Below are 23,271 nucleotides of genomic sequence, written 5' to 3'. Positions count from 1 at the left end.
AGGTATCTGGGCTGATCCCGCTAACACTGCATTTTTGGGAACCCTAAACTACTGCTGGTATAGATCTGATCAGATCAGATATCGATCTGTTTAGACACTATACTACTAAGGGAGGTGTATGGTGCATGCGTGGGTGTTAGCACTACTGGCACTAATCTGACACTGCCTGACGCAGACCCTAACTGCTGCTAAAACCTAACTGATATCACCTGCTTTGCAATCAGGGGGGTTAAACCTTTATTGGATAATATAAGGCCCTGATGCTATAAAAAACTAACAAACTAACCAGCCTCACCCATAACACTAATACAGTGATCACTGGTGACAGGGGGTGAAAGGGTTAACTAGGGGGAAATCAGGGGTTTAAAACCTTTATTAGGTAGTATATGGGGGTACCTGATGCTTTAAAAACCTGACCGTGAAACAAATCAACCAACTGGTTAACTAGCGTCACCCGTGACACAAATATGGCAATCGATTAGTGACACTGGCGACAGGGGGTGAAAGGGTTAACTGGGGGCAATCAAGGGGTTACACCTTTATTAGAGGTGTTTAGGGGGGTAACCTAGACCTAACAGGGGCTACTACTAACTGCCCTAACACTTATTTCAGTCACAAATGACACCAATGCAGTCATCAATGAAAAATCTGAAAACTGCAATTGGTGACACAGTGGCAGGGAGTGAAGGGGTTAACTGGGGGGTGATCGGGAAAGTGATTGAAGGGTGGCAAGTGTACCTGTGTATACTGGTGTAAGTGTAGTGTTGGTGCAACTCACGGTTATATGTTATCCCTCCACTCACTGGAATCTAAAAGACTCCAGGAGAGATGACATCACTTCCTCCTGTCTGTGTTTACACTTACACAGAGAGGGGAAGGTGTTCATTCGTTAGGACCGATCACCAGGTCCAGACCATAAATCATTGGTCTAGCCCTGGGAACTGATCGGTCCTCTAATGTATCTGCCCGCCATGGGCACGGGGGGGGGGCGTGTTCGCGCCCCTGCCCATGGGGAGGGAGGGACGTACAGATACGCCCATTTGCCCACCTGTGCCATTCGGCTGACGTATATTGGCATGCGGCAGTCGGGAAATGGTTAAAGACTAAGGTCATCCTTTAAATATATTGGTCCATGCAGACAAGGAGCCCTAGTGGTTTAAAATGCACTGTGACAATTGTAAAACTATTGTTGAATGCACCTGTAGGCCTTTTCTGTCACTCAGAAAGCATGGCTAAAATACTCCCAATCTTTACATTACTATATTTTGACTTATATACAGGACATGGCAGATGTTGGATACAGAAATGATTGTGCTTCCTGATTCAAAAGCCATGCATGTGCAGATCGCTCTCTTCACCTATCCTAGCAATGTTGAGCTCAGCCATTGCTAGGATAGGGGAAGAGATAGTGCTGCATATGATTGGCTTTATATAGGATATCTGTTTACTGTATATTTGGGCTCAGTATTTTCTTTGAAACAATGTATAGTAGCTCTCCAAGGGTCATAAAATACAGCCCATATTTACCATAGTAGAATATGACATTCATGTACTTTTAATATATGTTAATAATGTTTTAAGATCTGTGCAATATCAAATAATATGGCTCTTTATATTGCAGTGGATCAGTGTACCTTTTGCAATGATTCATCCTTCAGTTACAGACATCACAGTGACAGCTGTGGAAGAAGTCTACAAGGAGCCTTGGCTGGGCAGCATTAAGAGAGGAGATATCTGGTCTTGGATTGACAGTTTCATGCTTCTGGTAAACAATACATCTCATCTTTTAACCTTTCTCCACTCACTTCTCTAACTGTGAGACGGTGACGCTGTTAAAGGCATTGTGCACTTTCAAATGTTTTTGTTGTTTTAACTAAAAGTGTTAGTATAGTTATAATCCATGTGTTTTTTTTTTGTTGTTGTTGTTTTTGCCTTAACTTGTAATGATGGCCTCATATGTTGTGGCTGCCGTTTATAGTGTCATGGCTGATTGATTCCCCTATCTCCATGCATTAATCCATCTAGCTTGTAGGTAGGTGCGGTCTACTTTTTCTACTGCAGGTGGTGTTCTTCCGAAGCTGCACTGCAATTGGAGAGGAAGTCAGGAGGAGCACAGTTCCTCTACGGTTTCCTGGGTCACTGGTGAAGCAGCAAATTGAATGCTGCCACCCCATGTGACTCTAGTAGAAATGCTGCCACCCCATGTGACCTTGGCTGCCATTTTTGGTCAGGTAGAGTTTATTAAAGGCCCTTGCTCCCAATTTTGGTGCACATTTGCGAGTTGGCAGAGTACAGACAGTAGGTAGGGACAGTACTAGCGGCAGGGAAAGGTTCCTGATGAGGAGGGAAAGCATAGGGCTTGCAACTTCTCTGGACTATGCATTCTTCCCCTCTATTAGACGCTGACAGTTTGGCTGAACTCTACTCTCTACACACTGTTGGAACTGTGAGTGTTCCTGGTTTGAATGCCTTCCCACTGGATTATTTGTAAACTGTCCCTATTCCCCAGAGGGACAAGCAGCTTGAGTTTTGAGTTACATGCATGCCTATCTATCTATTCATATCACAAATACATTCTAATTTTAGGAAAGAAACACATCTCATCCTGCATGGTAGCTCTTCAAATCGTCCTTTTTTTTATGACTAGCGCTATACTGTATAGCCAGTTTTTTCAATTTTTTTAAAATAAAAGTTTAAAGGATAACTCCACTTTCATGGGCAAATAAGAAAAAAGAATATAGCGTGTACAATTGCGATACACATCATATTGTAATTTAATGTTATTCTGCAGCCACTGTAATTTTCTATAAATGCAATGCAATATGGCTACCTGGAGGTGTTCTGTACACAGGGTGTGTACTGACCACTCCCCAGAAACATAATTTCCTGCTTGTGTGATTGGCTCACCAATTTTCTCAGAAGTCTGCCTAAGATACAAGTCAGATTTCAGGCATCCCCTGCAACAAAAATGTCATTTTTGGTGAGATATTTCCAATAGGAACATGTTTAAATGGATGCAGGCCAAGCAGCTTTCCTTATTAGTGCCCTGCAGCTGCCACAGCTGACTTATAATTATAAAACCACTCAGATAATGCCTTGTACACACGGTCGGACATTCTGACAACAAAATACGTCTGATTTTTTCCAACGGATTTTGTCCGAAACTTGTGTTGCACACGCAAGGTCGCACAAAGTTGTTAGAAAATATGATAGTTCGGAACAAGGTGACGTCAAACACATACATTGGGACTATAAACGGCCAGTAGCCAATAGCTTTCGTCTCTTAGTTTATTCTGAGCATGCGTGGCACTTTGTCCATCGGAATTGTCTACACGCGATTGGAATTTATGCGATCGGATTTTGTTGTCGGAAAAAGTTTAGATCCTGCTCTCAAACTTCGTGCGTCAGAAAATCCGACAGAAAAAGTCCGATAGAGCCTACACATGATCGGATATTTTCCATCTGAATTTCTGACCGTGTGTACAGGGCATTAGACTCACTCGGTACAGATGCACAGATAAACACACATGGATTTATTCAGAATAACAAAAGGTAGGAATCTGCAACAAAGGTTGTTATAATCCTTGAAATGTACATAGATCACCCAGAGGGGAATGTTTTTTTCTCAACAAAAGTGGAGTTACTTAAAGTGGATGTAAAGGCTTAAGTTTTTTTTACCTTAATGCATTATTTGCATTAAGGTCAAAAAACTTTCTGTGCCAGAGGATCCCCCAAGCCTCCCCATACTTACCTGAGCCTGATCTCGATCCAGCGATGTGCACAAGAGCAGCGACTCTCTCTGTTCTCCCTCCTCACTGGACAGATTGAGGCAGGGAGCGGCTTTCTATGGGGGCACTAGCTGAAGAGAAGGAGCCAGGAGCACCATCGGGAGGGCCCAAGAAGAGGAGGATCGAGGCTGCTATGTGCAATACCATTCACCCTCACAGAGCAGGTTAATTTAGCATGTTTATTATTTTAAAACCAAAAAATGGTTTAATATCACCTAATTATAGTATTGAATTGTTAAAATGTAATAGTCTCATGCCATTCCCAAAAAATGGTCTTCTGCCATCCCACGCACTATTTCAGATGTCACACAAGATCTCATAACCCTCCTGCGCAAGGAATAGCTTGATACCGATATGTCAACCACCAGCACACCATCTCACCTACAGCACAAATGGTTACCCTTTATTAGGAGAATTCTCCCAAGCAAGGACCAATCTGGGTATCTAATTCCACCGACTCATATCAGCTCCCATCCATAATGATGCCGTCTTCCCAGATGCTCCCAATCTTGTCCTACATTGACCTACACTCCGAACTACATGTGTTTTGCCCTAACCTACTCCACCAGTGACTATCTGCATCCTAAGAAATACTACTTGAGAACTTTGTATACCTGTGGCCCTTTCTTTCTTCCCCCCGTTTGTTTTATAGCATCTTGTCTAATTTACTCTCAATCTGCCCTAAATGCCACCCAAATCAGACCCTAATTAATCTATTCATTAGTCTCCATTCCTATATCACTCAATGCTGTCATATTAACAGAGCAGGACGTGCCTATTGGAGATGACTCTCCTTACCAGATCTGACTTCTCCTCTTTCGTCCCCCCGTCCCAGCTGCCCCCCCTTTCTTTTTCTGCCCACTCCAGGGCTGCAGCGGGGGAGAGGGAGCGAGAGGAATGAGAGGATTACTCATACTCTGATCCAAGTTTCAGTTACACCTACATGCAGGGCCCCAGCTTTGTCATTTCTGTTATTTACTGTTACTGTTTCACTTGCACGCGACCTATTAGGTACTTTGTTCTTTTACAGACCTCAGCTTGTATCCAAGGACTGGCTTTTATGTCTAAACATTCTCTGTATGTCTGTTCCCGCTTTTTTGCTGGAAAAAAATAAAAATTCCTAATAAAGTTTATTATATAAAAAAAATATTTATTACTCTTCCAACAAATTGGAACAGGTGACAAGAACTGAGGATGCTTATGAGCTAACTTTAGGCCACTAGCTTGAGGCTTGAGGCCACAAGTTGCCAAACAATAAAATTATCTTCACCCTGGTAAATTATCTCTACAATAATTTAAATGACAGTGTCTGTGTCTAACATTCATTAAACATGCCTGGATATAGTAATAAACCCTCATTCTTTTCTATTTACAGATGCTAGGAGGAATTCCCTGGCAGGCCTATTTTCAGAGGGTCTTATCTGTTTCGTCTGCAACATATGCTCAAGTACTCTCTTTCTTAGCTGCTTTTGGTTGTTTGATAATGGCAATTCCTTCCGTTCTAATTGGAGCCATTGGAGCCTCCGCAGGTAACTGGATTACATAGTTACATAGTCAGGTTGAAAAAAGACACAAGTCCATCTAGTTCAAGCATGAAAATAAATAAGTAGAAAAAAAAAATCATACAATCCCATATACCCAATCCTATACCTGCAGTTTCATCTGGGGCCAGGGCATATAGTAGTTCCAGAATTACTCTGCACAATGGCACTGGCAGAACAATACTCTCTCCCAGACTGTTATGAATTAGTATAGAGTATCCCATTGACCTAGTCTAGTTAACCACTTCCCTACCTGCCTATTGTCATATGACATCCGCAGATGGGATCTCCCATCCTGGGTGGGCGTCATATGACGTCCTAGGCTTCCCGGTGGTATAGGGGGCACCCGCCACATCACCGAGGAGCCGATGTGCTTGCCCAGTGGCCGCGATGTCTGCCGGACACTTGTGTTCACTCGTTACAGAGCAGGACCATGGATCTGTGCGTTTACACACACAGATCCACAGTCCTGCTCTGTAACAAGTGATCGCGAGTCAGTAGAGAGGAGACAGATCGTGTTTTCCTAGTATACAGGAACACTGATCGGTATCCTCCCCTAGTTGGTTCCCTCCTACTACAGTTAGAATCACTCCCTAGGTAACACATTTAACCCCTTGATCACCCCCTAATGTTAACTCCTTCCCTGCTAGTGACATTTATACAGTAATCAGTGCATATTTATAGCACTGATTGCTGTATAACTTTCACTGGTCCCAAAATAGTGTCAAAAGTGTCCAATATGTCGGTCGCAATGGCACAGTCACGAAAAAATCGCACCATTACTAGAAAAAATAGTAATAATAGAAATCCCATAAATCTATCCCTGTCAAAAACCATGAATTAGACAGAGACAGAAGTACAATTAAATCACACTTGTTTATTAAATAAAAATAAAAAGGTAAATAGAAAAAGCGTAGTCAAAGCATAGCCAGAGTCCAGTAACCGGATTGAGTAGTCAGCCAGGCCAGAGTTCAATAACCAGATCGGGTAATCAGCCAGGCCAGAAGTCAGGGATCCAAATAGAGCAACAGCAAGCAGGATAAGGAGCCAGAAGGGATGTCAGCAATCCAGTCTTAAAACAGAACCGCTGGAAATGGTTTCTTGTGATGTGACCAAGGCAAAGGCAGAGGTGAAGTGAGCTGGACAGCTTTAAGTAGGCAGGTCAGACGAGCATGATCAGGAACAGCTGGTAACTGTGGAGAGAGATGAGAGCTGGAAATTAGCCGACAGCTGAGCAGCCAGCCCAGAGAAGGAAGGGCTAAGCCAGCCCTGACAATCCCCTATTTTGTAGGTTCTATAACTTTTGCACAAACCAATCAATATACACTTATTGCAATTTTTTTAACAAAAATATGTAGAAGAATATACATCAGCCTAAACTGAGGAAAACTTTTTTTTTATTGGATATTTATTATAGCAAAAAGTAAAAAATATTTGTTTGGTTATAGCGCAAAAAATAAAAACTGCAGATGTGATCAAATACCACCAAAAGAAAGCTCTAGTTGTGGGGGAAAAATTATAAAATTTTTGGTACAGTGTTGCATGACCGCGCAATTGTCATTCATAATGTTACAGCACTGAAAACTGAAAATTGACCTGGGCAGGAAGGGGGTAAAAATGCCCTGTATTGAAGTGGTTAAAGAAGAGCTCTGCTCAGACACTGAAATACCTACTGTAAATGTAACTAACACCATTAACATTTTTGTAGCAGTGCCAGAGCAGCCAATAGAATTTCCAGAACCTGATATGTTCAAAAATTTGTGTTGCCCTCTGTCTCTATTAGGAGTTAGTCACAGCTTATAGAATTTCTGGTGCAGAACTTCTTAGTCAAAGATGGATCTACATGGTCCTGGTAGTTAGAGGTGTTGAACATGATAAAAATGGTTGATTTTTGAAAATTGGGTGTAGACATGTCACTGGAGAAGTGATCGAGGGGGTGTACATCTCACCTAGGTTGCTACACAGTGTGAGATGGTAAATCCAGGATGGATCAGTTTCTCAGCAGCGATATGCTGCTGAGTTGTTATTTAATTTTGCCGGGCCTGGGTTTATATGGAATGGCAGGTAGGTTTGGTAGAGGGACCTGTCATTCCACATCCCCCGATCCAGTTCTGGGTTTGGGATCAGGTGAGCTTTGATCCTAATTAGCCTGGGAAGCTAAAGGCTCTGCAGGGTCTGCAGGTGATTGCTCTCAGCCAGGGAATGAACAATCTGTGTATTGAAGGAAGCTGCAAGCACAGCCACTGCTGGAGCTAAAACTCACCCTGCGATATCCAGGTGAAAGACGCTGTGTTTGTAAGTGTCAGATAGGTGAGCAGAACCTGTTAGTAAGCGCCCAGCCGGGCTAGGACTTTTATTTTTGTTGTACTTAGAAAGCACGGTGTTGCTGTATATTTTGTTTGCTGGACTGTTTGTACCACGAATAAACGCCAAGATCTGCTTTATAAATTCCAAGTCTGCTGTGAACTGTGTCCAAACACACCCTACCCCGGGAAGATCCCTTACAATTGGTGTTCGAATGCGGGCAAGTCGGTTGCTAGGGGCAACGGTGTGGACAGACTTGGCTACAGCTGCTTATGTCTTGGGTGAAAGCTGCAACTACACTCCAAGAACAGTCCAGCAACATGGAGGAGATGCTGAAGCAGTTTATGCAAGTGAGTTTGCAACAACAGCAACGACATGAACAGTCCATGGCTGCACAACAACAACTTATCGAGCACCTGATAGCAATTCGAGAGGCGCCTGTGGTTGCTAATCCACCCACAGTGATGGGAGCCGCTCCAGAGATTTTTTTTGGGAGAAGGACTGTGCAGAAAGCGCTGCAAAAGATGACTGCTGAGGACGATGTTGAAGCCTATCTAACAGTATTTGAGCGCGTGGCTGAGCGAGAGAAGTTACCAGCCGCTGAGTGGGCAGAGGTAATTGCGCCCTATTTAACAGGTGAACCTCAAAAGGCCTACTATGACCTCAGTGAGCAAGAGGTTAAGGACTATACTCGGCTAAAAGAGGAGATACTTGCCCGACTAGGAGTTACTACTGCAGTCCGTGCCCGGAGGGTACGCAACTGGAGCTACAGTCTGGACAAATCAGCGAGGTCCCAGATGTATGACCTAATCCATTTGGCAAGAAAGTGGTTGGAGCCAGACACTTCTACTCCTGCACAAATCCTAGAGAAGGTCGTGATGGATCGCTACCTCCGAGCACTTCCTACTGACCTGCAACGCTGGGTGGGACAAGGTGATCCTAAGAATGCAAACGAACTTGTCAACCTTGTGGAGAGGTTCCAGGCGACTGAGGACTACCTCCGTGATGTTCCTGCAGCATCTTCACCTCCCCGGAGCGCCATATCTGTGCCGTCAGCTGGTAAGAGACTTCCATCTATTGGGGGAGTGTGGAGGGGTGCTGATAGAGGGAAAAGGGCTCAAGTGGTGTCTCAGGGACAAAAGACTGGTGATGGTCCCGGGTGGCTAAGGGGCTCTGAAAAGGACTCCTTGCCAAAGAGACCAGGCCCTATCCAGTGTTGGAGATGCCATGAGGCGGGACACGTGTCGGCCCATTGCCCTCTTACCTCTGAACCCATGGAATGTGACGCTAGCCGGCGTCAGTCGCTATTTGCGGAACCATCTTGTGCTGCAGTTCCTGGACTAGAGACTGAACCGCAAATCTGCGACATCACAATCAATGACTTTCCTGTTAAAGCGTTAATGGACTCAGGAAGCCTTGTAACCTTGGTGCATGCTAGCCTGGTGACTGGGGACTTAGAGTCTAAAAAGCATATGAGCGTTGTGTGTATACATGGTGATACAAAAGTGTACCCTATAGTGCTGGCTAAAGTCGGGACTGAACAAGGCACAGTACAATATGAAGTGGGTGTGGTTAAAAACCTCATGCATAATGTAATATTGGGGCGCGATTTTCCTTTATTCTGGGCTCTCTGGGAAAAAAGAGAAATCCCCAAAAGGAGTGAGGATACCTCTAAGGGGGTTGCCTTGTCCACTGTGAATGATAAAAGTGTACAGGATGAAAATGATTGTTTTCCTTTGCAGGTCCTGGCTGGGGAGGAGGAGGCTCCTCCCACTGAGCAAAATATACTAGACTTAGAGGTGTCTAGCGATAATTTTGGGGCTGCACAATTACAGGACCCCACTCTCAAAAATGCGAGAGAGCAGGTTGCTGTTATGAACGGGGTACCTCAGGAACCAGATGCTGAAAAAAGATTTCCACATTTTTCGGTGACTAATGATCTTTTCTATAGAGTCAATAAGGTTAAGGATGAGATTGTGGAACAGCTTCTGGTACCTAAGCCGTACCGGCGTCAGGTGCTTGACATGGCACATAACCATGTTCTTGGGGGACACTTGGGGACTGACAAAACGCGAGAGAGGGTTCTCCAGAGGTTTTTTTGGCCGGCCATATATGATGACATTAAAAAATACTGTGAGTCGTGCCCCACATGTCAGGTTAGTGCCCCAGTGTCACATTTTCGCAGTCCTTTGGTTTCACTCCCTATTATAGAGGTGCCTTTTGAGCGTATTGCCATGGATTTAGTGGGTCCCATTGTAAAGTCAGCTAGAGGACACCAGTATATTTTGGTAGTCATGGATTATGCGACCCGCTATCCTGAGGCTGTACCCTTAAGAAACACTGCATCTAAAACAATTGCACGTGAGTTGTTTTATATGTTCTCTAGGACTGGGATCCCCAAAGAAATCCTAACTGACCAAGGTACGCCATTTATGTCGAAAGTAATGAAGGAGTTATGCAAACTATTTAAAATCTCACACATCCGTACCTCTGTATACCACCCCCAGACGGACGGATTGGTGGAGAGATTTAATAAAACTTTGAAACATATGTTGAAGAAAGTGGTGGCAAAAGATGGTCGTGACTGGGATCATTTATTACCCTACCTCATGTTTGCTATTAGGGAAGTGCCCCAAGCGTCCACAGGGTTCTCACCATTCGAGTTGGTCTATGGTCGTCACCCTAGGGGTCTACTGGACATTGCAAAAGAGACATGGGAGAGTGAGTCCACCCCATACAAGAGTGTTATTGAGCATGTAGCACAAATGCAGGACCGTATAGCCACTGTAATGCCCCTGGTAAGGGAACACCTCCAGAGAGCTCAAGAGGCCCAAAGTAGAATTTACAACCGGTCCCCAAGAATCAGGACATTCAACCCAGGCGATAGGGTCCTTATACTAGTCCCCACTGTTGAGAGTAAATTCTTGGCGAAGTGGCAAGGTCCCTATGAAATTGTTGAAAAGGTCAGTGAGGTGAACTACAAGGTGCACCAACCAGGTAGAAGGAAGCCTTTCCAAGTTTATCACATAAACTTGATCAAGCCCTGGAAAGACAGGGAATCCTTGGTGGCGACAAATACTGTTAATAATTTGTCACCACCAATCCCTCCAGTCAAGGTAGGTGATACTCTATCAGTGTCACAGAAACAGGAGGCTCAGGAATTTTTACAGAAAAACAAAAACAAGTTCTCTGACCTCCCAGGGCGTACACACCTCATCCATCATCACATTGAAACTGAGCCTAGAAGCAGAGTAAACCTTAAGCCCTATAGGATACCCGAGGCACGTAGGGAAGCCGTATCTGCCGAGGTAAAACGTATGCTTGCTCTGGGGGTAATTGAGGTGTCACAGAGTGAATGGTCCAGCCCAATTGTGCTAATCCCAAAGCCCAATGGAACTTGGAGGTTCTGTAACGATTTCAGAAAGTTGAATGAGATCTCCAAGTTCGATGCGTATCCTATGCCCAGGGTAGATGAGTTGATTGAGAAGTTGGGTAACGCCAGATACATAACCACCCTCGATCTCACAAAGGGCTACTGGCAGATTCCACTTTCTGGTGAGGCTAAAGAGAAAACTGCATTCTCCACCCCTGATGGGCTATTCCAGTATGTAGTGATGCCATTCGGGTTACATGGAGCGCCTGCAACTTTCCAGAGGTTGATGGACTTGATTCTGCGACCACATCGTGATTACTCAGCTGCCTACCTCGATGATGTGGTCATTTTTAGCCCTGATTGGGAAAGTCACCTCTGTAAGGTACAGGCCGTGTTGGATGCCATAAGTGATGCGGGGTTGACCATAAATGCCGAGAAGTGTGCTCTAGCCCTAGAAGAGGCCAAATATCTAGGCTACATTATTGGGAGAGGGTTGATTAAGCCACAGCTAAATAAAATTGAGGCAATACAGAATTGGCCTAGACCCCTGACAAGGAAACAGGTTAGAGCTTTCCTGGGAATTACGGGGTATTACCGTAGATTTGTGCCGAACTTTGCCTCAGTTGCTGCTCCACTAACTGACTTGACAAAGGGCGGAAAGACAGCAATGGTCACGTGGACCCCAGAGGCCGAGAAGGCTTTCCAAAGCCTTAAGTCTGCCTTGTGCCAACCACCTGTCTTAGTTACCCCCGATTTCAGGCGAGAATTTCTGGTCCAGACAGATGCCTCTAACACAGGCTTAGGTGCAGTACTCTCACAAGTAGTGAATGGTGAGGAGCATCCAGTGACGTACTTGAGTAGAAAACTAACCCCGGCCGAGAAAAATTATGCCATTGTGGAGCGAGAATGTTTGGCAGTAAAGTGGGCCCTAGAATCGTTAAAGTATTACTTGCTAGGCAGGAAATTCAAGTTGGTGACAGACCATGCCCCCCTAACATGGATGAAGTTAAACAAGGAGAGAAATGCAAGAGTGACTAGATGGTTTCTCTCCCTACAAAACTTTAATTTCACTGTGGAACACAGGCCAGGGAAATTACAGGCAAATGCTGACGCATTGTCAAGGGTAAGTTGTCTGTGGGGACAAAAGGCTCAGCCCTCCGGTCTGAAAAAGAGGGGGGGGATATGTAGACATGTCACTGGAGAAGTGATCGAGGGGGTGTACATCTCACCTAGGTTGCTACACAGTGTGAGATGGTAAATCCAGGATGGATCAGTTTCTCAGCAGCGATATGCTGCTGAGTTGTTATTTAATTTTGCCGGGCCTGGGTTTATATGGAATGGCAGGTAGGTTTGGTAGAGGGACCTGTCATTCCACATCCCCCGATCCAGTTCTGGGTTTGGGATCAGGTGAGCTTTGATCCTAATTAGCCTGGGAAGCTAAAGGCTCTGCAGGGTCTGCAGGTGATTGCTCTCAGCCAGGGAATGAACAATCTGTGTATTGAAGGAAGCTGCAAGCACAGCCACTGCTGGAGCTAAAACTCACCCTGCGATATCCAGGTGAAAGACGCTGTGTTTGTAAGTGTCAGATAGGTGAGCAGAACCTGTTAGTAAGCGCCCAGCCGGGCTAGGACTTTTATTTTTGTTGTACTTAGAAAGCACGGTGTTGCTGTATATTTTGTTTGCTGGACTGTTTGTACCACGAATAAACGCCAAGATCTGCTTTATAAATTCCAAGTCTGCTGTGAACTGTGTCCAAACACACCCTACCCCGGGAAGATCCCTTACATGGGCTATATTTGGGACTTCTTAGAATATACCTAGTTCTCCCACAATAGTAAAGAGGCTGTCAGTCACAAGCACAGTTCCACGGATATCGACAATTCAGGCTCAATCTAGAGGATGTCTTTAAATATTTATTGCTGAGTTTAGGGTCACAGGATACTCAAAAAAGGTAAATCAATCAATGGGAGAACAGATTTCCTAGTAGAAAATCATTACAGGAGCAGCACACACCACAGTCCCAAATCAAGTCTTACTCACTCTCATGTCCCAAGAGCTGTCTACCACCCAGCATCCACAGGTAGATCCTCTGTGAGGAGCATAAAAGATAATTTTTTAGACCAGGGCCTCAGGACAGAACTCTCCAGCTAAAAGTCCATTAGCAATCTACTCTAGGCCCTCAACCCAGCTCCTGCTAAGGCCCAGACTACAATCGCTTGTCTTGGGGAAGCCCCAGAAGTGGAACCCTCCCTGGAGAGGAAAGAACACTCTGCTCAGGCTTCCCAAACATTTTTCACATCCCCAACCACCTTCAGGATGCATCCTCCCAGGGGTTGGCTGGAGCATTAGAACTGTGAGTAAAGAGAGAGGGGTCAAACTTCTGCTAGGATCGCCTAGACAATTCAAGCAGAGGTGGGAACAGATACCCGCTCCCCCAACAAAAAAAATGATGTGCCAAATGTGGAGGGGGGGGGGAGACTTAAAGGGGAACTTCCCCTTTTGAGTGAAGTTTCACTTTAATACTTATCACTCCAGCTACTTGTGCTGTTGTCCCAAACTATGCTGGCTGAAACATTTTCAGCATCCAGCACACTCCAAGTGTCAGATGCCTGCTTCTCTGCTGCAGTCTGTGGCTCTGTCCTCTGGCCCCTATGTTAATACTGCATATTGTAGTGATCTATAGATCAGAGGAAGGAAACACCACCCGCAGTGGGGACCAGGCATCCAACACACCCAGATGTGTACTGGATGATGAAAATGTTTAAGATAGCATAGCTCATTAAGACAGAAGCTTGGTGTAGTATATACAAATGTACTTTTGGCTGACCTATTAAAGTTATTTATTTTTCAGACTGGAATCAAACCTCATATGGCTTACCTGATCCGGAGTCCAGAGAAGAAACAGACATGATTCTACCCATTGTACTTCAATATTTGTGCCCACCTTACATTTCCTTCTTTGGACTTGGTGCAGTATCTGCTGCAGTAATGTCATCAGCTGACTCTTCCATCCTATCAGCCAGTTCAATGTTTGCCAGGAATATTTACCAACTGTCATTTAGGCAAAATGTAAGTTTTTTTCATTTAATCTCACCTGTTAAACAGGTAGCTTAATAGGAAGGGAAAGGTGACAGTGAGGGTGTTATTTTATCAGCCTTCAGTTATTTTCTTTGAGTGTGTTAGTGTCGTCACCCTGCTCATGCTTTTCATGTTATTTAGCCATTGAGCTGCATGGGGAGCTGTGCCCTTCTCATCTCATGCATGTCCTGCATATGGCAGCTATGGAGCCTGGCTTGGGCCCCAGGGTTGGGGAGTGGTGGGCACATCTGTAGTTTAATTGCGCCTCATTCAGACCCCTGTCAGTGCGCACCTACAATTTATTGTGGTGACCGCTCAACTGATTGGTGCTTTTAATTGTAAAATTTTAAAGAGCAGCCAGCAGAGCAAGTCTTCTACTACTCTCTTCCTCTTTAGCTCTAACTGATCTGATCATGTAATGCAGAGCACTGCAGAGGGTGTGAGGAGGCTGTGAGGAGTGGTGCACAGGGTGTGAGGAGTGGAATTCCTCTGCAGGCAGCAGCGATCAGCCTAACTGTCACTGCGATCAATAGCAAGTCCACATTGATGGAAGTCTGAATGGAGTTGGGATCATTTATATTCAGATGCCTGAGCAGCAGCTATAAGTTATTTATATTAAGGTAGAACAATATCTCTGCTAGTACACTCTATATGCCATGCTTTACATTCACTCTCCTGCATCAGCTCATTCTATATGACATGTTGTACTTTCCCTATTCCGCACAAGCTCATTCCATATACCACACTAAATATTCACAATTCTGCATTAATAGAGATGTGCACAATGGAAAAATGTGTTTCGCTTTGGATTCATTCGTTAAGTAATTCATTTTGTTTAGTCATAATCGTTGTGTTAGAATGATTTATTTTATTTTTTTTAATTCTTTTTGTGTATTCGGATTCTTTTGTATATTCGTTGGTCTGAATTGATTTATATTTTCGGAAATTATTTCAGAAGATTGGCTGTATTCGTTTTATTGTATTAAATTTGTTATTTTGGGAGATTACTTATGCAATGTGAGTCATCCCTACTGGTCCAACCCACAAAGAGAAATGGCATGAGCTGATAGGACAATATCGACTGGAGTCGCATGTATCATGAAGTAACAAATGAAACAAAATTAGTTTTGGATTAATTTGTTATGTTATGATTTGGAGATTCTGATCTACCTCCATCCAACCCAAACACATTAAGTAGGAATCATCTAATTTCACTTTTATTCCTTACTATATGTATTGCAATATTTTTCCAGTTCATATGTAGTGCATTTTTTATAATAATGAAAAATGTTAATGCAAAAAGAATCGGCTGATTATCCAAGAGTCAAAGACTACCACTGCACTCTCATCCGAAACATAAATATTCATTCATTGTGTTATTAAGTTGAATTCATTTCCTTACTCTCAAATGACTTTGTTTGTATGGGCTGCATCCATAAAAACTAAACGAATGGTCTCCCAATACAAAAATAATTTTATTAGAATATTAACTCTATGCTCACTAGAGTAAAAACAAGTGGATTCAAATCACTTTGGATAATTTGTTATGTCATTACCTTATTTCGAATGCTTCAAACATTGACAAAAGGCCCAAATTATTGCATAATGTCATCCAAATGAAACAAATGAATACAAATTAATTTGTTGTTTTCATAAAAATTCCGGATTCACTGAAATTCATTATTAATGTAATTCGGAGATTCAGATACATCCGAATCTCGGTTTAATGAAAATTTTGGCCAAATTTAAATTCATACCAAAACAAATTGCACATGTCTACTCCATATGCCATGCAGTATGATCTCTATTTTACACTTAATCTATTTCTATGCCATGATGTACATGAACTATTCAACCAGTTCGTCAAGCATGCCATGCTGTATGTCCCCTGTACCACACTGCCTCAATCCATATACCATGCTGCACTTTCCCTGGTTGGCAGTGTCTCACTCCATACATCACTCCATGCATCTCGCCTCATTTCATATGCCGTACTGTATGTTCCCTATTCCATACCACGTTTTTCTATACACCTTGTTGTACATGCTATATTTTATGGCCATCTCATTCAGTACACTTAGCTGTACATTCCTTTTCTGCACTGTCTCACTCTCTACCACATGCTGTCATCTATCATCTATTCATAAAACTCTGCTTTGGAATATTTGTACATTATGATTGTTTATTAAACAAAATTCTGTGATTTACATTTCACTGCCATTTAGTCCAAGATTATGAAGTATTTTTAAAATGTAATCTCTTAAAACTATAACACATTACGGTATTTCTTTTTTATTTTGAAAGGCATCAGAGAATGAAATTGTCTGGGTGATGCGGATTACTGTGTTTATATTTGGAGCTGCTGCCACAGCTATGGCGTTACTGGCAAAGTCAGTTTATGGACTTTGGTACCTGAGTTCTGACCTGGTCTACATTGTCATCTTCCCACAGCTTCTTTGTGTTCTGTTTATCAAAGGAACCAACACTTATGGGTCTGTTGCAGGATATGTGTTTGGGCTTTTCCTCAGAATAAGTGGTGGAGAGCCATATCTCCACCTGCAGGCACTTATCTGTTATGGAGACTGCTACTTGGACAAGAATAACATCATTATGCAAAGATTCCCTTTCAAAACTCTCTCCATGCTGGTTTCATTTCTAGTAAATATATCTATCTCTTACTTTGCAAAGTATCTGTTTGAAACGGGAACATTGCCACCAAAATTAGATTTCTTTAATGCTGTGGTGGCTAAGCACAGTGAAGAGAACATGGACAAGACAACTTTAGTGAAGAGTGACAATATTAATTTGTCTGAGTTAGCTCCAGTAAAGCCAAGACAAAGCGTGACATTGGGTGCAACATTTGTAAATAAGGAAGCCATCAGTGACTTGGACTCAAGCCCGGAGTCTCCCGACATGGAAAACAAGAACCTGTGATATAGCCATAGAAACACTGTTGCACTTGCATAGTAAGCAATGAACATTGTACACTGAAACACAAGGGTAAGCAGTATTTATTAAGGAGTTATGGTTTTATAAAGCTGTCATTGCACAATTCACCACAAGCATAACATCTTCTCATAATGAAGACACCTGTATTATGTGTTCTCTGTCCTTCCAAAATTCATGGAAATTTTGTGAATCCTCCATTACCCAAGTGTTTGTGATGTCTTAGTATTTGCAGGCTTTGATCTTGTTTTTTGAAGATTCTAGCAATAAGTGATATGTTCAAAGGGATAAAGAAACACAAACAAATTGGATATTAAAATATACCTAAATCAATACATGCATTGTCTAAGAATATTAAGTGCACACTTATTTTTTAACATGTTGGTATAGCTTTTTAAATTTAGTTTCCAAGCTATAATAGGTAAAAACTTTATTATTTTGCACTGATTTTGCATTAACATTTGTCCACAAAATATATGGTTTAAATTTCCCATCAGCAAGTGATGATTCACATAAATTAGGGTTACTTGATGTATGGTGGGAAGTTAATGATGAAGAACCATGCGGCTGCAAGCTCTGTTTAATCACATTGTACTCTGTCACCCTAAAGCCCAAAAAATCTTATGATTGAACCAAGTTTGCTTGCCACCTCTGAGTTACTTAAAGTTGTTGAATTAACCAAGTATTCAAAAAAATCCAATAGAACTTTTCTGGTAACTAGTGTTGCATTACTAAAACTGGAGAGTGCAAAATCTGATGCTGAAGTTATAAGCTGATTGGCTCCCATGCACAGCTACACCAGATTTCACACTCTCCAGTTTTAGTAAATTAACCCGTTGTGTTGAAAATATATAAAAATATAATCTCTTTATTGTTACATCATAAAATATAAATACACCTAAATGACCTCACGGCTGATAAAATACTACATCCTGGTGATATATAATCTTACATCACAGCATTGCCCAAAATAAACCCAGTGACGGACCAAATTAAAATTGTTGATGTTTCTAAATATATCCCAACAGCCAGGATTTATGATGTAACCATAAAGAAATTATATTTGTATATAGTGTCTATACTATAAATGTCCCATTGGAGTTTTTGAACACATGGTAGATATATATATATATATATATAGGGATGTTGGCAATAAATGGTCCTTGTCTACTATCTCACAATTTTAGTAAAGTTTTTTAATTGAAATTTATATGAAAACAAAAAAAAACACAAGAAAGACTGTCATTATAATGACGTTCATAGAATAAGGTACTAATAAAAAACTATTCAGAACCTTACAACAGTTATTCAGTTAAAAAATGTATAATAATACATTTTCTTAAATGCAACCATTGCTGAGCACCTATATTTCTTTTTACATATGTGAAAGCTTCCTTTAAATTCCTCTGAGAGGCAGCCCATGGAGCCAAACATGCTCTACAGCATTGCACAGTGCTGTCATACTAAACCTGGGAGCTTGCTCACAGGAGGAGACAGCATTGAAGGCAGTCATTCAAGGACAACTGAATATACTGCCATTCCTTAACTGTCCAATTACCACTCTGCGGCTCTGTTTAGACTAAACTGTGCTACTGCAGCGGTTGAGTTCTAGGACTTGAACTGTGTTGTATAGTAGGGGTTCCTCAATCACACACACACACATTCTCACACATACACAAACTATGCAGCTGCATTTCTGAATTTCACTGTGTATCATTTAAATGTTAGCTGAAATAAACCACCAATGAAAATGACCTGCAAATCACAGTAATAATTAGTGACAATCACAAGGTTGATTCATTAAAGCCTGTAAACTATGCAAATATGGTACATTGTTTAAATAATATGTGTTCTAAATTGTATGTATTTACATGATGTAATTTACTTTAGATTTTAGCATTTTTAAAGTTAATGGTTTCATTACGATCACATTTAAATATGTTTTACTTATTTTTATTGACATTACATTAGGTTTTTATTTTCCCATAATCCAGTATTATTCTAATGTCCTACAAAAGTTATTATACTTTTATTATTATTCAAATTACTTTACAATTATTATGATAAGGAATGGACCCCTTAGAAGTGTAACAAACCATAAATCCCTGAAAATAGCAAGTACCTTTTGGTATCCGTAGTTTGAAGATTGCTTGCAAGATTGAGAAATCTAACAAGAATCTACATTGATATATAGCAAACTTTTGTTGGCCAAAGCACCTTCTTCTAGATGTGTCCCACATATTCATACACAGTGTGACATTCTTTGTGCAATAGTTCCCATGTGTAGGTACATCACGAAGGCTCTGTGGTTTGAAAGGCCAGGTTTTGCAACCTAGCACTAAGGAATCTATCACTTTCTTGTGTCATTATTTTATGTGACATTATATTTTCCAGTATCGCTTTTCTTAATGGCTATCAGTACCACCTTCTGACCAGCATAGTCTAAAAGCTCCACCAGCGGTATTTATAAATTATTATTTTTTTACAAATCCACCAGCTGAGACATAGTTCAATCTTCACAGTAGGTCAAAAGAATTTTTATTTTTTTTTGTAAAAGAGTAATAATGTATACCTCCAGCCTTACAACCCTATGTTCAGACATTAGGCTCAATGTACAAAGCTTAAAGACAAGGATAAGATGCTTTATTTTGAAAATGCACTGGGCTCAGCAAAGAATATTTGTGGGTTTTTTGAAAGAAAAATTTAATAAAGCATTCATATCCTGGTGTGTTTGTTTTGTAAATTAGAGTTTGTTGTGTATTATAGTTTATTGAAATCTTTATTTATTGATTGTAAGGGTTCATTTTTTTACTTTTTTTTTTAAATAACAAGCATATCATACTTACCTCCACTGTGCAGAGAGGCTCTGAACCTCATCTTCTGGGGTCCCTCAGGGGCTCTTGCGGCTCCTCCTCACATTATATAACCCCCTAGGAGAAGCGCTCTCCTGGGGGATTACCTTGTGGGTGTGCTCCCGAGTCCAGCATTTGCGTCCTTAGACACAAAATGCCAGACTCAACCCTGCCCCCCGGTGGAGCCTGCGTCATTGGATTTCTTTGAAAGCAGCGGGAGCCAATGGCTGCGCTGCTATCAAACTATCCAAACAAGAGCTGGGACCCCATGGAGAGAGGGAGAGCGTGTCTCCACCAACAGAAATACGGGGCTCAGGTAAGTAAAATGGGGGGCCGGGAACTGCCAGGTAATTTTTCACCTTAATGCATAGGATGCATTAAGGTGCAAAATCAAGAGGGTTTACAACCCCTTTAAAGTGCAACTTTACTGGTGGAATAAGGAAGTTCCACTGATTGACTCCTCCTCTCTCCTCCTTTGCCTGTATTGTATATCACCTAGGTCAGTGATGGCGAACCTTGGCACACCAGATGTTTTGTAACTACATTTCCCATGATGCTCATCTACACTGCAGAGTGCATGAGGATCATGGGAAATGTAGTTGCAAAACATCTGGGGTGCCAACGTTCGCCATCACTGACCTAGGAGATCCAAGCAAAAGTTGTTGCCCCCCCCCCTCACTACTCGCAACTTCTTAGTTGTGTCACAGCTTTCAATAGGCTGCGGGACCATTCAGAAAGTGCAGCAGGGATCACGCATGCACAGTGGTGAGCCTGCTGTGAAGTCACAAGGAGTCACAGCCAAATTCAATACAAAGCTTTCTCTAATTAGTCAAGTCAGAGATCGGGACTTCATCAGCCCACCTCTCTGCCTCAACCAATCAGAGGAAACTTTGTATTCATTAGCAGAATAAGCTGCCTCTGAATGGCTGAGTGCTGCTCAGACCGACTGTTTTGTTCTGGGTGTGAGATGGGAAGTCTCTGACTCACAGCCGGAGGCCAGCATTGTGTATTGTAGGTAACTGAAGCTACCTACAGTTCATACAGCACTTAGAGCCAATGCAACATTTAGCAAAGAAAATAGTTTGTTTAGACCAGCTTGGTCCAAATTAACTATTTGAATAATAAATAAAATTCAGTGGAAATTGATAGGTTTCAGTAAAATGTGCATAGACAGGAAGAAACTAATAAGGCTAGTGCAGTACTAAAAAATAAAATAAAAGGCTTGATGATGTAATCAAAGTTTCATTTAACCATTTCAGCTCCAGAAATTTTACCCCCTTCATGACTAGGGCATTTTTTGCTATTCAGCACTGCTCTACTTTAACTTGCAATTGCGCATTCATGCAATACTGTAAGCAAATTGCATTTTTATCATTTTTTTTTTTTCACACAAATAGAGATTTCTTTTAGGGGTATTTGATAACCACTGGGGTTTTTATTTTTTGTGATATTAATGAAAAAAGACCAAAATTTTGAAAAAGAAACTATATTTTCTACTTTCTGTTATAAAACATATCCAATATAAATCAAATTTCCTCATAAATGTGGACCAAAATTTATTCTGCTACATGTCTTTGGTAAAAAAAAAAAATCCCAATAAGTGTATAATAATTGGTTTGTGTGAAAGTTATAGCGTTATAGCAAACTATGATATTTATTTTTAAAAATTGATCAGTTCTGATGTACTGACAGCTCATTTCTTGAGGCCCAAAAATACTAGAACAGTATGATTCCCACCAAATGACCGTTTTTTGGAAAGTAGACAGTCTGAGGCTAAGTTTAAATTTAAGTTTGAAGACAGTCTGAAGCATATAATAAGAGGCATGGTGAGTTTGCTGAAGTTAAATAAACCTTTTTTTTTCACTTTTTTTTTTACATACTGTCATCAGTGCAGTACAGTGTCATCATATGACTAATGTAGCAGTCATCAGGGACACTGACTGGTGTCCCTGATGACGTAGGACATTTTAGTCGACTAAAATGTACTGGAGATTTAGTCAACTAAATACGACTTAAACTAAAACAATTGCAGAAGACTAAAATGGGATTTAAAACTAAAATGCCATTTTAGTCCTAAGACTAAAATTAGCACTGCATGTATGTTATTGTGCCTGCACGTGCCTCCCCGCTGCAATATATGTATGGTGGCAGGTCGGCAAGTGGTTAAAGTGTATGTATAGCCCAAACTATCTTTTTAGCTTTGGATAGAGTAGAGAAGGGTTGAAACTCCTGTCCTTTTTTTTTTTTGTTTTGTTTTTTGCTGTCTGTGTATCATTAAAGAAATTTCCCTAAACCTTCTTTCCCCCAAGACACAACCAAAAGTTAGAGGAAATCTCCAAATTGAGAGGGATTTCCCTCTTAGACAGTTGTCCCTGGAATAGGTGTCTCCATTGGAAAATTTCCCATCACCAATTCTTCTGAGCACAATGCAGAATTTTTGAATTTCCCCACAATTTCTGTTTTGGTGACAAGGGTCACTAGGACAAATAGAGGGTTGAATCTCCCCAACAGGGACACAGACTGCAATATAAACTTGACAGGGGGTCTAACCCTTTTAGAGATACAGTAAAGTTTAATGTACTTCTATACAATGACAATGTTCAGTAAAATTAATTACTAGTCAAGCTTGCACTTTATTTCAAGCAAGATTCCACATTTTGCGGACTTTCAAAAGTAAAATGTACTTTGGCTATTCCACAAAAGATTCCTTCCCATGACTAACCTCAATGCTAACCAGCAGCTTCAGCACTGTGAGTGCTGCACAGCCACCATTTTACTTTCCTTTTGCCTGTGATCTGTTCTCAATGACAGTGGACAGGTGCCTATGGTACAGATCTGAGAGTTTTGGACTCCTGATATGCCAGGTTACCTGTACATTTTATGTCATAGATCTCCACTCCTTAAGGGAGAACCGGATGGGAAATGGTGTATGGATAGTGCTAAAGGCTGCAAACATATAGGTAAAGGCAGAGTAGGTATTATATTAGTACCAGTGCACATTTTACTTTACTCCTAAAAAAGGGAATTTTGCTTTATGAGATTTTGGAGATGTTTGTACATTTATGTTTGCCTATATAATACTCATATTAGCCTGGTTGTGTTTCATACAACAGACTAAGAAATATACAGCTACATGACTCCACCACAACATATGAACAAGTAAACTTTTTACATGTTCTGAATGATTTTTGATGGCCTAAATCTACCTGTACAATAAAGAATTTTAACAGAAAAAGGTACAATATCTTTTTCAGTAATCCACATATCAGAAGCACCAAAAGCAGACCATTGAATGGATGGGAAGGGAGGTTGATCTACTAAAGGCAAATATACTGAGCACTAGCTCTGCTGATTTCTAGCATCCAAAAATGCAGTTTTTATTTTCCGGG

General features: G+C 41.5%; 1 protein-coding gene across 2 annotated transcripts in view; it reads left to right on the top strand.

Annotated features, from left to right (window-relative positions):
* The window catches only part of SLC5A7 (solute carrier family 5 member 7), an 80,736-nt gene extending 60,980 nt beyond the window's left edge, over positions 1-19,756 (top strand). For both annotated transcript variants that reach the window (XM_077482625.1, XM_077482624.1), the window contains exons 6-9: positions 1,622-1,765; positions 5,164-5,317; positions 13,858-14,075; positions 16,389-19,756. In XM_077482625.1, coding sequence (XP_077338751.1) covers positions 1,622-1,765; positions 5,164-5,317; positions 13,858-14,075; positions 16,389-17,018 — 1,146 coding nt within the window. In that variant the 3' untranslated portion in view covers positions 17,019-19,756. The remainder of the gene's footprint in view (positions 1-1,621; positions 1,766-5,163; positions 5,318-13,857; positions 14,076-16,388) is intronic.
* Positions 19,757-23,271: the final 3,515 nt, after the last annotated feature.

This window comes from Lithobates pipiens, unplaced genomic scaffold (genome assembly GCF_037356315.1).
Source record: "Lithobates pipiens isolate NorthernLeopardFrog02 unplaced genomic scaffold, aLitPip1_a1.2 Scaffold_16, whole genome shotgun sequence".
Classification (NCBI taxonomy): Eukaryota; Metazoa; Chordata; class Amphibia; order Anura; family Ranidae; genus Lithobates; species Lithobates pipiens.
The sequence above is the reverse complement of the archived record's forward strand: the minus strand, read 5'-3'. Positions and strand labels throughout refer to the sequence as shown.